The 14,155-nt window shown below is 40.4% G+C and overlaps 1 protein-coding gene across 3 annotated transcripts in view; it reads right to left on the reverse strand.

Annotated features, from left to right (window-relative positions):
- Nucleotides 1-12,318, reverse strand: part of Adam28 (ADAM metallopeptidase domain 28) — a 54,477-nt gene extending 42,159 nt beyond the window's left edge. For all 3 annotated transcript variants that reach the window (XR_002379689.1, XM_021181874.1, XM_021181873.1), the window contains exons 1-5: nt 12,115-12,318; nt 5,910-6,013; nt 4,188-4,264; nt 3,321-3,399; nt 628-704 (exon numbers count right to left, since the gene is read on the reverse strand). Coding sequence is in view for 2 of the 3 variants with exons in the window: in XM_021181874.1 (XP_021037533.1) it covers nt 628-704; nt 3,321-3,399; nt 4,188-4,264; nt 5,910-6,013; nt 12,115-12,166 (389 nt within the window). In the remaining variant the exon portion in view is untranslated. The remainder of the gene's footprint in view (nt 1-627; nt 705-3,320; nt 3,400-4,187; nt 4,265-5,909; nt 6,014-12,114) is intronic.
- Nucleotides 12,319-14,155: the final 1,837 nt, after the last annotated feature.

Raw genomic sequence — 14,155 nt, forward strand, 5'->3', positions numbered from 1 at the left:
CCCCAGTACAGGGGAACGCCAGGGCCAAAAAGTGGGAATGGGTGGGTAGGAGAGTAGGGGGGAGGGTATGGGGGACTTTTGGGATAGCATTGGAAATGTAATTGAGGAAAATATGTAATAAAAAATATTAAAAAATAAAGAAAATATCCAAGAAAAAAAAGAAACAAAAGGAGGAACAGAAGAAACTCAAGGAGCTAAAAGCCAAGGCCACCTGGAAGGCCCCCCCCTGGGTGGAATTAAGAAATCTGGCAAAAAGTAAGCTGTTCCTCACATCTGGGGTGATGGTGACCCTCCTCTTCCATTCCTATTTAAACATCTGGATTCCCTGCCATAGCATCTTTGCCATGTAATAGCTAGAATGAAATGTTATCTTGAAGCCTGTTGTACATTGTAATAAACTTTTGTAAAGAAAAAAATGAATAAAGTAAATAATGCAATGGCTAAAAAAGAAAAAAGAAAATAAAAAGAAAAAGAAATGCGTTTGGATGCAAAATTTCAAAAATTTGTAGCCGTTAGATATCACAGTTAACTGTATTATATAATTAATTATACTTGAGGGTGTTCAGACTTATCAAGCATGAACTGTGCATCAGTGGAATGTGAACAAAGCGCTCAAGTCTTACCCACCGTAGTCCTTGACAGGTGCTGATGCTGGCTGCAGAAACTTTCTCATTTACGATGTGTCCTTGGTAGTAACAGCTATCCTAAGGGAAACAAAAGGCACTTTGTAAAGGGAATTCTTGAGAATTCTTAGACTCCACAACCAATTAGAATTTGAAACCTTGGAACAACAATTTTCTGTTGCTCAGTAGTTAAGATAGAGACTTTTAAAAAATTAAATATAAGCATTTTGTCTCAAATTTTAAAAATAGTTAATAACCCCCAAATACTTATATTATACAGTCTGCATACTATATATTACCCTAAATATAGTATATAACATTATACACTACAAATAATGTATTTTATATTTTACTATAATACATTCATAATGCTGACACAGTATAAAATAGCTGTGCACTATTTAGAAAAAGTGTACTTAGTTATCTGTTTAAAATTTAATTCTCTGAACATCTGACATATTTTTTTTCATCTTCAAAAATTATATATTTTTTCCAGTTAGGACTGATCACCTTTGCCCCTCTTTTAAACTTATGAGTTATTCAGATCGTTTGTCCTAAGAGGGCAACTTGATTTAAGTGAACTTGCACAACACACAATGATTCTATTTGGAGCCAAATACCATAGTTATTTCTCCATGTGGCCCTTCTATCTTGGAAGAGATGTGGCCTTGGCCTATGTAACCCCAGAAGGTTTGACGGTTTGCAACAAAGAAGAGGTCCCTGAGGAGGATGCAGGGCCACACAGTTGTGGGCTCCATGGGAGTGAAGGGGATTTGGGGGGACAGATCTAGAGTGGAGTTACTTAGGGCAATATGGAAGTCTATATTTGATGTGGAGGGAGTAGTCTTGAGTGTTACAGACCACTTAATTAAGAGGTGTGATAGTAAAGAGCTACATATAGCAGACATTCTTAGGTCTTTATGTTACAGAGTCTGTCTGCAGAAATCAACTCTAAAGAGGAGGAGGTAGGGAGGAAGGGACCTGGGTGAAAGGAGACAGCGAGGGGAAGAGGGGAACATGATCAGGTAATGGGTCAGGGGTGTCGGGGGTGGGGGACTGAAGTCCTGAGGGCCAACAGAAAGAATGGAAACAGGCCACCTAGGGAGGTAGGAGGTGAGGGGACCCTCCGGAATGGACCAGAGACCAGAGACCTGGGAGGTAAGAGACTCTCAGGACTCAAAGTGGGGAGGAACCTTAGATGAAATGCCCTACAGTGGGGAGCAGGAACTGTAGAGCCCACCTCCAGCAGAAAGACAAGGCATTAAGTGAGGTTTGGAGTTACCACCCCACAGTCAGAAACTCTGACCCATAATTGTTCCTGTCCGAAAGAACTTTGGGGACAAAAAAAATGAAAAAGAGCCTGAGGAAAAGAAGGTCGAGTGACAGGTCCAAAGTGGGATCCAGCCCAAGGGGAGGCCCCAAGGCCTGACACTATTACTGAGGCTATGGAGTGCTCACAAAAGGGGGCCTATCATGACTGCCCTCGGAAAGACCCAACCAGCAGCTCATATAGGTATTTACACCCAACCAATGGACAGAAACTGCTGACCCCTGTGGCTGAATTAGGGAAAAACTGGAAGAGGCTGAGGAGGAGGGCAACCCTATAGGAGGACCAACACTCTCAATTAACCTGGACCCCCGAGATCTCTCAGACAATGGACCACCAACTAGGCAGGATATGCCAGCTGATATGAGGCCCCCAACACATATACAGCAGAGGACGGTCTGATCTGGGTTCAGTCAAAGATGCACCTAACTCTCAAGAAACTAAAGGCCCCAGGGAGTGGGGAGGTCTGATGGGGTGGGTGGGTCAGGGTAGGGGGTGGAGCCATCCTGTGGAGACTGGCTTGGGGGGTGCAGCGGTATGGGATATGGAACAGTCAGAGGGTGGACTGGGAGGGGATAAAATCTGGAGTGTAAAAAATAAAAGATTCTATGAAGGGGCAAACTATCCAGACTTCGTTCTTCTTGAGAGTCATGTGTTTTGAAAATTGTAACTTATATCTTGGGTATTCTAACTTTCTGGGCTAATATCCACTTATCAGTGAGTACATATCATTTGAGTTCTTTTGTGATACAAGAGCTCAACTATGAGCATGACAACAATGTTTCTCTATAACCTTGATGATATTTCCATGGAGACCTCCATAGTCTGAAGAGTCCAGCCTGGTCCTGTCTTGAAGAATGTTTTGTTCACAGCTTGAGCAAATCTCTGCTTTCTGGGTGGTGGCAGTTCCTCTTATGAGCATGCTTTTTCAGGTAATCATAACAAGAGTCAGAGACTTCTGCTTTTAGAGAAAGGAAGGGAGGGCTGGGCAGAGCATTCCTAGTTTCTGATTAGAGAGAGGGGAGGAGCATTTTGGTTGTCATGGAAACTTGAGGTCTTTGTGGACACTCTTTTTAATGGCTAACTAAAGGATAAAAAATAAATAAAAACTAAATAAAAGATTAAATAAAATTTATAAAAAAAGAAAATGTATGCTCCTGCCTGCTTCTCATGAAAGCTGGAAATGGTTATTAGTCCTTCATCAATCTTAGTAAAATGTAATATTGTGAAAAATTCACTAACTCATTACTGCTGTTTGGGAAAGAAATACAAAACAAACACCACCAAGGCTGTAAAAGCAGTTTTAGTTATATTTGCCTGGCAAGGACACTGGCACACTCCATTACCAAGGGACCTAGCAGATGTTATACCATGATTTGCGGGCTTGTGGTGACCTTGTTTCCACTGGAATTATAGTATGTTTCCGAGTAGTCCGGTGCAAGGAGCTTGCTGGAGAAAGAGAAGGGAGGAACACGGTTACACAGTGAACTGCAAAGTCCAGCAAACCAAGAAGACTTCCCAGGCTGCCCAGACAAGTTTCCACTCCTCAGCTTCTCTTGTGCTCCAGACAAGTCTACACAGGAAAAGGCTGAACAGAGAGATGCTGTGTGTGTGTCTGTTTGTATGTGTGTGTGCCTGTGTGTGTCTGTGTCTGTGTGAGAAAGAGAGAGAGAGAGAGAGAGAGAGAGAGAGAGAGAGAGAGAGAGAGAGAGAGAGAGATATTAGAGATATTCCAGGGCTGTGAAACAAGCCTCTGTTCACATGAGACCTGATTGTTATTTCCAGGAGAAACTTGAGAAGAAGCAGAACAGAGGTCAAAGGTGACAGAAGTAAGAATTGCAACCAGTTTGGTGAGAAGGCACAACATTACCCCTGCCCCAGCCCTTTCCAGGGAGCAGTCCTGTGAGGTCCTCTATCAAGATGCAACAAACAATATCGAAAGCAAATTACATAGGACCCACCCAGTCATTTGCTAAAGTAATGAAATCTGTCTACCGGCACCTCATCGTGTGTTATTTATAAAGTCTCAAAAGCCTAGTAAACTATTATTATTCTGCCTAGTATGTTTCTACCATTGTAAGAGAAAAAAATTCACCGACTCCTTGGGTCCGCTAGGAGTGGAGTGAAGACTGTTGGGTCAGTTTTGGGAGCACTAATGCAGATGGCAGCCTCGCCAGCCACTTTGCACACTTGGACTTGTAGCTGAGGAGGACAATAGCAGAGGGACACACACTCACTTGTTCTTCTTCAGATACAGCACAGCGACCTTTCCATTTACTGTCATTTTGTACCTTAGCTCAGTTTCAAATGTTTCCTGCAAAAATACACAAAAATACACTGGTAATCCAAAGGTGGCTACATCTACCAATTTAATTAATCCTTAGCAAGTAACACTTGCTTTTCTCTAGCAGTGGACGGTGAGACCAACTGTCTGTCTAGACCATAGGCAACAGATTAATCTGTCAACTAAATAGGCAATTTAGCTCTGTGTTTGTGTGCATGCATGTGCATGTGTGTGCATGTGTGTGTGCATATATTTGTTTACTAATGTGCATATGTATGTGCATGTGCATTTGTGTGTGTATATGTGTGCTTATGTGTGTGCATGTACGTGTGTTTCTGAATATATATGAATGCATGTCCATGTGTGTATACGATCATGTGTTTTTATGAGTATATCTGCATGTGTGTCTGTATGTGTGTGAATTGATGTGTTTGTTCTGGAAATTGATACTAGGGTCTTGCAAATGCTTGCTAAGGATTTTACCACTGAGCCACATTCTAGGCTCTGTATCTGATATTTTTATATATAGCCTTGATGTATTTAGCAAGGTTTTATTTGGATCACTGATTATGAAAATAAATATTTATATTTCCAAACATAGATTAGGAGATGTAGTGTGGGGGTAGATGGGTGTAGAGCTATGTCAAAGACATATAAAGTCTCCTTAACTGGGCCAGCTTAGTGGGTGGCTTAGTGGGTGAAGGCAATTGCCTCGCCACTTGAGCTCCATCCCTAGGATTCATGTGGTTGAAATGAGAAACAACCATTAGGTCGTTTACATTAGGTCACCACGCATCAGATTAGTGTTAAGTCTTCTGTAGCTGTTTAGAGGTAACCTAGGCAAGCAATGGGTCTCCAGTAAAACCAAGCTCATCACATCAAACACATGCCTCTGCAAAATCACTCAAAAATCAGCATTGTGAAGCTGGAGCAATGGCTCATTCATCAAAAGCACGTGCTGCTCTTTCAGAGGACCCTAGCTGGACCCCTAACACCCAAGAGACAGTGGCTCACAAGTACCTGTAACTCAGTCTCCAAGAGTTCTGATGGCCTCCTTTTTCCTTTACATGTATCTACTTGTACACGCACATACACACTCACACACACACACACACACACACACACACACACACGGCACAAATACTTTTTACAGCTATCTACCTGCGCATGCATATGCATACTCAGAGACACGTGGCACATACAATTAGCTTTACTCTAGTGACCAATTAAAAATTTAAGTTAGTGTTGGCTGACAATGAACTGTTTGCTTACAATGTACGACTTGTACAGATTTTAATGCTGTCTACATAGAAAAAGCTATAAATTTCAGATAAAAATGCCAATTTGCATTCATTTGCATTGTTTATTTTCTGGTTCAAATTTAAGACAATTAAATTGTATGTAATAGTATGTATGGATAGATGGTAGATAGGCAAGTAATAGATAAAGTAAGTTATATATAATTATTTGGAAGCAATTTATTATAAAATATCAAAGTCTGCACTCACTAGCCAATCTACTTGTGAATGAGTCTACTCCAATCCATTGAGACTCAGTCTCCACAAGCAAAGTGGATAGCATGACAGTATAAGAATAACCTATGACCTCACACATGTCAACAGGCATACACATAAAAGGCATGTAAAAGAACTAAGACAATCATAGGCATACTAACCTTTGGCTCTGGCTCTTGGGTCTCTCTTTTACGCAATGGATGAAGTCTTATAGGATAAACTACTTCATATTTCTTGGCTTTAGGGAGCTCTTTTATTGCACTTACTGGAGGAGAAAGAAGAAAGAGAAGACATAGCTGTTCAGTAATGGTAGTCATGCTTACTCCCATGGTTTATGTCCCATAGAGGCCTCCAGTGATTTATGTCAGTGGTTCCAGACACAGGGAGAAGTAGACAACCAGAAACCCATCCCCAAACTTTAATTTCTGACTTTTAATATTTTTCAAGAAGATATTTGTAAGTGCATTTCTGATGACAGTATTTCTTGTCAATTCTCCCATTTCTTTTTACTCTTTGGATCTAAGCAACGACTGCCCAGCAGGAGAATGAAGCAAGGTAAAAGCTAAGCAGAAGCTTGGCAGAATCCAGTTCTCCTGGAAGCTGACCAATCACTCCCCTAATGAGACAGAAACACTCCACACCACACTGCTATGAGATTGGAAGCAGCCACCCACCATTTCTGATTGAAGACATGTTCCATGGAATTTTCAATAGTAATATTTGAAACATAGCCCCAGTAAGAAAAAGCTCCAATGTTAGACTTGTAGAGAGGGCTGACATGAGCAACACTGACAAACCTTCATTTTGGGCAGAAAAAGTTATGAAAATGAGAATAGAGGGTCTGTACAGAGCCATTGACCAGTGAGGGGCTATGTGGTTATCTAGAGTCACACAGGGAAGAAAGTGGAAATTAATCTCAAACAACCAATTCGATGAGGAGACTCATGTGTAAGAATTTCCTGGAAATTAGGCTAAAGAGAAATATGGGGCTTTCTCATATTTTTATTAGATTTTAAAGTTTTCTTTTTGTTGTTCACACGGATGCAGCTCCCTGTGGGTACCTGAATGTTCCCACTCTGGCTGCCATAGGGTTCAAGGTCCACTTGGGATGAAGACACAGTGAAACTTAGAGAACTGAGGCAGGATGCTGGCAGCAGGGTTTAGAAAAGATTCTTTTTCTTCTCTGTGTTGCAATTTGCAACTTCTCTGAATGTAATCCTAGCTCAATGAAATACTATACTATCTTGATTCACCTAATAGCAGATATAACTGAGGGGGCTCACCAACCATAATTGCCATGAGTCACTTGGAATTATAGCACTTGATAGCCTAGTTTAGTGATGTCCCAGAACATAAAATAGTTATTTGTTTTGTTTTATTTTTCTGAGAACTGAAACAATTTTTTTTTCTAATTTCTAATGAGGTCCACTTTTAGGTGAGTTTGGAATGGTTTTAATTTATTTGATCACACAAGAACAGTTTAACTTGGTAGGTTATACAATGCTTATTAAGCTCTAAGGATGCACTCAGAGTCAAATAGCAATTGAGGTAGTAAAGGAACTCCATGGCTTAGGGTTCACTCTTAGGAAATGTTTCAGAAAGAAAGCTAGAGCTGAAGAGTTGGCTCAGCAGTTAAGAGCACTGGTTGCTCTTGCAGAAGACCCAGGTTCTCTTCTCAGCACCCACATGGCAGCTCACAACTGTAAGTAGCTACAGCTCGAGGAATCTGATGCCCTCTTGTGTTTTCTGGCCACCAGGCATGAAATCTGAGTATAGACATACATAGAGGCAAGATAGTCACATACATAAAATTACACATATATATAAAGACATAGAACAGATACTATAATACCTTAATTTAAGCTTTGAAATTTTAACTGCTTAAAAAGTGAGGGCCAATTAGGCTGTGTCTATCATGTGTCATGTAGTCTATAGCATACAAATAAACATAAACCACTTTTCTGTCTTCAAACAGGCCATAGTCATTCAGGTATATTTTCATCAACTATGACAAATAAGTCACTGTCATACTTCTGTAGCAATTAAACAGAAGTCTTCTTTTTCTTTTCTTTTATCTTTTTTCTTCTTGTATTTTTGTTCGTTTGTTCCTTGCTTCACCAGGGCCTCAGTAGGCTAGCCTCAAATTCAAGCTCCTTCTGCTTCCCCATCCCAAGCACTGAGCTTAAAGCCTGCAGGACAAAGCCCAGCACACAAAGTTCTTGAGCTGCTTGCTCCTTTGCAGTCCTGAAGTGATCCTGTGCTCTTTATGTTTATGGAATGTAATATAAATCTTTATTAAATATATATGCAATCGATTGTAATGTTGGTGAAGAAAAGTAATAGTATTATTTACAAAAAAAATGTTTGAAGCTCTAAATTGTGGAATGGTCATTCTCTTCCTGTTAAAATTTCATGATTACTTCATGGCAGTAAGATGCCACAGCTCTTGCCAGAAATGAACTAGTGACATGGACACAAATCCTTGCTGCCTCCTTTCATTCACGGACACAGAGCAAACACACCCTAGGGAGCCTGCATGCTACCTGGTGTACTATGGTGACTAATCAGCCCAATTAGTCCCATAGACATTGAGTCATGAAGCCACCTCTCACTGATGCAGCCTCAACAAATCTCTTCCTTAAATGCCATTGTAAGGAGGAGTGGGGCTGCAGAGATGCCTCAGTCATTAGATGTACTTCTTGCTCTTCCAGAGGACCCAAAGTTTACTTCCTAGAGCACATCTTAGGTGGTTCAGAGCTGCCTGAATCTGCATCTCTAGGGCACCTGACACCCTCTTCTGGTCTTCACTGGCAACTGCACTCTATGTGCATGTGCACACAGTCACACACACACACACACACACACAATATTAAAAAGTAGCAATATTTTTAATGTCATGTTGGAGGAATGGAGAAAGGGCTTGGTGTTTAAGTTACTTTTTCAAAAGACCCAGGTTTGATTCCCAGCACCCACCTGGAGACTGTCTCTTTAAGATCTGACATCTTCTATCAGCCTCGGCAAGCAGATATAAAGCACCCATACACATAAACATATATTTTTTTAGTTTTATTAAAATGCCAAAAATAAAATAACGCAAGCCCCTCATCTGTGGGGTTCATCCACAACACGTGTGACTCTACCAGGAAACCAGCTGACTTGTCCTTTGAGTCCTAAGTGCTGACAACTTCCACCTGGGCCTTCCTATAAATACAGATCAGGCTCACAGCCCCTCTCCTTTGGACAAGAAAAGTGAATACGGAGCTAGGTCATCCTTTCCAAAAGCAAGCAGTTTTCTGTGCTGTACCCACAACTTTAGTTCGTCTGAAGTCGAATAGTGCATGAAACCAGAAATCACCAACTGGGTTTTAAACAGTGAGTCAAAACATAGAAGCTGCAGAATTTATTCCCAGCTCTCTCTTTGGTAGGGCAACCCTTCCAAATAGAAAACCAAAACAAACAATATTTCTTCTTAAAAGTCTTTAGCTAATTCTCTTAGCTAAATGAAGTAAGTTTCCAGTTCATGCCGAATTCTTACTACACAGTCAGTTCTGTAAAGAAACAGATAGAATTTCTCTTAGAGAGCTCTGGTTCTTCTGAAAGTTGTAGGGCCCTGGAATTGAGATATTTGAGAGGGAGGGATTTCCACACCACAGAAAAGATGGAGGAGACAGATATTGTTTGCCTCACGTGTACTCGCATTTGATGGAGATGCGGTGACCTCCTCCCAGGTGAATAAAATCAAGTTAATTATTTGGAAGCCAGTAGCATAAACAGAGATAACTGGCATCCAGGGATTACACAAATCCAAGATGTAACACAATATGTTTCATTAATTTATGTTAATGCTTGTTTCCTCTCTCCCACAGAACTCATGTGTTGGGTAAGTTTCTACTGGCAAAACTGGATCAAGAGAAAAACAGTTATTTTGGTTTGAGTTAGAGGTGTGTGAGTGTGGGATTGTGGGTTAGATTCTTTTAATCACTCATCAGTTTAAAATAAAGCAAAGCTCACTAATGAGATTGATGTAAGTGACCTCAATAGAGAACACTGTTCTAACATTTGGGGTCATTTGTATATAGTAGCTGTTAAATTTCCAGTTAAATGTCCTTCAAATCTGTTAAATTGTTTCAGGGTTGTCTTTGCAAAGGAGACATTCAGCCTTTAATGCAAGTTTATGCATTGGCATTGACTCTCTGTTCCCTCAGATACTTGTACTTCTAAATGTATTCGGTAAAAATGAGAAGGGGAAGACTAGAACTCATATTCTAATGAAGTTATTAGTTGGCTATATAAGTTAAGTTGTGCCTACTGCCTTACTTTTTCCAGTCACTAGAAGTAACTGGTACTTTTTTTTAAGCCAAAGTGCCTCCCTGGACCTCCGGAGACTTGCCTTTGTCGATGCATTAATGTTTTTTGCTCTTCCTCTGAACACTTGCTATGTCCTTTTAAATATTTGGGTTTTTTATTTCCCTATGATGAAATCACACGTCACTTTTCTCAGGGGATGGTGAGACTCATTACAAGTGCCAGGCCCTATTTTACATATCCATCATTTATTTAGAAATAAATGTTGAAGCAGGTCCAAGTTATTGGCAGAGGGCAGGTGGTGCAAAGGGTTCTGATGATGGGGAGGGAGAAGTAAGGAGGGAGAGATAAGAAAACAAAACTTTGTTACTTGCATTTTGGCTGTGAAACCAGTCCCCTTGGAGTCTAGCAAGGGTATTTCAGAGGCGGGGGAGGGGGGGGAAGGCCTTGAAAAGCACATCATGGATGAAAAGAGAGGCAGTGTGACATCCAACTCAAGATGAATGCTCCCCTCACGGGAGAGCAATCAGAATGCCGATTATCACATTCTCAGAATGATGTCACACTTTTAGGCATGACTCTAAGTCTTTACATCTCTTGCTGCCATGTTCCTGATGCAGAGTTGTGGGGAGTAGAAACAGTTTGTTGCCTGAGTTCCTTGGAAAGACAGTGGCATCCATAGGTCCCACCATTACCCATGACTCTGGTACTGGAGCTTCCTGATAAGTTACTTCCTCTCCTTGAACAGAACTTAGACCCCAAGTAGTTCTTCAGCTTCTAATGAGAGTTGGAGTCCCCAAGAGTCCTGGGGATCATGGTTTTAGAAAATGAGAAGAAAGACTTCCTATTTAAAAAAAAATGGTGCTAGAGATAATGGCTCAGTGATTATGAGCAGTGCCTGCTCTTCCAGAAGTCCTGACGTCAATTCCTAGCAACCACATAGTGGCTCACAAACATCTGTAATGGGATCCGATGCCCCCTTCTGGTGTGTCTGAAGACAGCTATAGTGTAGTCTTACACATAAAATAAATACATATTTTTAAATTCCTAATAAAGGAAATACTTCATACTCTCTGATTTGTATTAATCTAGAAATATGGAGTCAGGGGGTAATACCTTTAAGGATGTATTACTATCCTAAATATTTAAGGACATTAGGAACAATTTTTACAAGTCTGGAAAACAATGGAGAAGCCTTTTTTTTGGTAAGAAAGTGTCAAGGGGATTAGAAAGGAGACAACCCTTCTGTGCTTTATGGTTTCATAATTGTTCACAGTTTGTTTATTCCTGGGTCCCAGCAAACATTCTATGGTCTAAGAAAACATTTGCTAGCTAGTGTGAAGACTGACGCTCCAAACACAGAACAAGCCAGAGAAATGTGTCAACAGCTCCCAGGCATGTGAAACTGAGCTGAAAATTTATAAAATGGAGAGAGCTGCATGCTATGGCATGTTGTTAGGGAGCAGTAGTCACCACCTCTAAATTCTTAGATGTTCGCTCTAACCAGTGAAACGGGACTGGGTTATCAGCCACATGGGACTGAAACTCCTCTTCAACAACAACATCACAATGCTTTGTGGGTACAGCCCCCTACCAATTAATGATATCTATTCTCTGTAAGCATAAAATCGTGCAGTCCTAAATAATGTAAGTTGCTGAACTTGTCCCAATTATAAGAGCAGGTACTTTCCTCCAGTATTGAGAGTCACAACCATACACAACTGCTGTTTTATTGAATTAAAAATCGATGCAATTAGTTCTGATAGATTTTGCTTTTGAACTCAAAGATCATATTCATGGTTTAAATATATGAGAGCTTTCCTTTCTGTTTTGAAAGATATCAGAGCTGACATGTAAATGTTTCAAGAAAACCTCTAATTTTCTCCTTCACATCCACCACAGTTCCCAGACTGCAGATTAAGACCAATCCAAATGGTTAGAAAAGCTAGTTAAAGGGGGGAAAAACCAGATAGCCAACATATTATATACCATAAGACCAAGAGCAGACAGCATGCAGTCCTGTGACATCCCAAAGAGAACCCAAAAGGGGTTAACACTTACCTGGAACTGGAGAAAGAAGGAAAGAGACTACCAGAAGACTCCATTGCTGCATTCTGCGATCCCAGGAGCAGTGGCTGCCTCCACTCACACCTGTGAGGTTGCTTCTGCTCCAACCTCCTCTTAAGGGAGATAGAATGGAACTCCCTGCTTCATTGTGTACGCTTCAGCAAGTGTTTACCAAAGGTGTTGCACAACTTGGGAGCTGTGGTTCTGCCGCAATGGCATGGCAGGCGGAAGTCCTGGCTGCCTCTTGGCTGCCTCTAAAATTTCCTCTATTTGGAGCTATTGTTTCCTTCCCTTTCTTCTCTGTGTTACCCATTCAAACTTAAAATAGCAAGTTTTCAATGTACTATTATAGCTCAAGAGGTCACAAGGAGGTAACTGCCTTGATATATGCCAGGCAGTATATCATATATATAATAATATGGAATACAATTTTTGGAATATGTATGTGCTATATAGTATACACACATTCATTATTATGTGTACATGCGATATATATATGTATATATATGTGTGTGTGTATATGTATATGTGTATATATATTATGTTTAAACATATAAATTTGTCATTTTCAGCTAAACCAGTAAAAGTTGTGGGTAATACTATTCTACATATATACATTTGTTTTATAGGGTGATTTCTAATTAAATCTAATATATGTGAAATTCTTATTTTCAATCACCTCACACTGTATTCTCACACAATGATGTTCATAAGAAGCTTAGGTTATCCTGATATTTCTAAAGACAGAATTTTGCACATTCTAGGCTAGCCTCCAACATGCTGTGCAGCTTACAGTGAACTTGAACTCTTGATTCACCTGCCTCTAATCCCTGACCTCTGGGATTTGTAGGGTTTACCTTCCCACTCAATTTTTATGCAGTGCTGCAGATAAAAATACAGAGTTTGATGCATGCCTGGCAAGCATTTTGCCGACTGAGCTACTTGCCTTCCCCTGAAATAATAATTTCCAATAACACAAGTACAAGGCTCTGCACATCACCAAGGTGTTTGTATCCTAACTGAAGGCTTGGGTAAGATGAGAGAATGTGACTTAGGGATGGAGGAGGGGCATCTCTGAGTCTGTTGTTTCCATTATGAGGCTAACGTGGATATGTGCAGAAATCATACTCTGTAACCAAAAGGTTGTATTTAGTTGCTTATTAAAATTTAGGTGCCCTCCTAAACTAAGTATTCTTGTTATATTAGTCCTACTGACACGTTTGTGTTTCAAATACCATTTTATTTCCACTCTGTATGTGAAAAAAAATGGAGTTTAAAAACATTAAGACTCCAGAAGATTAAGACTCGTCTCCATTGTGTAGATTAAGAGGCTTAGGCTGGGTGCTCACATTACTCATGTAGAAAATAGAAGAGGTGGAATTTGAACTCCATGCTTTAAAGTCCTATTGAATGGGGTGTCTTGAACCATTATTTTATACATAAATAAGTATTACTTTAGTAGATTTCAATATCCCTGGTTGGGATCAATACCCATTATCTGCTGTGAACTGGGCAATGTCTTCTTTACCAAATATTTCAAGATTTTCAGTCTACCTATAACACCAGCACTTGAGAGCCTAAGGCAGGAGGATTGCTACAAGTGTGAAACCAATTTGGGATCCATAATGAGTTCTTGGCCAGCCTGAACTAAAGAATGCTGTTGCGAATGAGGAGGAGGAGGAGGGAGGAGGAGGAGTAGGATAAGGAAGAGAAAGAAGAGGAGAAAGAGAAACAAAAAAATTAAACATTATTTTAAAATTTTCTTCCACAATGATACTCTGGGAACCATAACTCTTCCATAAGCACGTGACTTGGAACCCAGTCACCAACTGTTTTGAACAGGAATATGTGGTCATCTGTAAGTATGGGTTATTGGGTGCCTTTACTCTATGCTCAGTGCACAGGCCTCTGATATAAGATCACAACCATGTTCTGAATGGTGCTATCATCCACAGAAGTAACATTCCCCAGTAATTCTCTGACAGGGGACAAACTATCTTTACTCAGACCAGTGATTAAGTGTTACACAGTCAAC

The sequence above is a fragment of the Mus caroli genome, chromosome 14 (assembly GCF_900094665.2).
Source record: "Mus caroli chromosome 14, CAROLI_EIJ_v1.1, whole genome shotgun sequence".
NCBI classification, from domain to species: domain Eukaryota; kingdom Metazoa; phylum Chordata; class Mammalia; order Rodentia; family Muridae; genus Mus; species Mus caroli.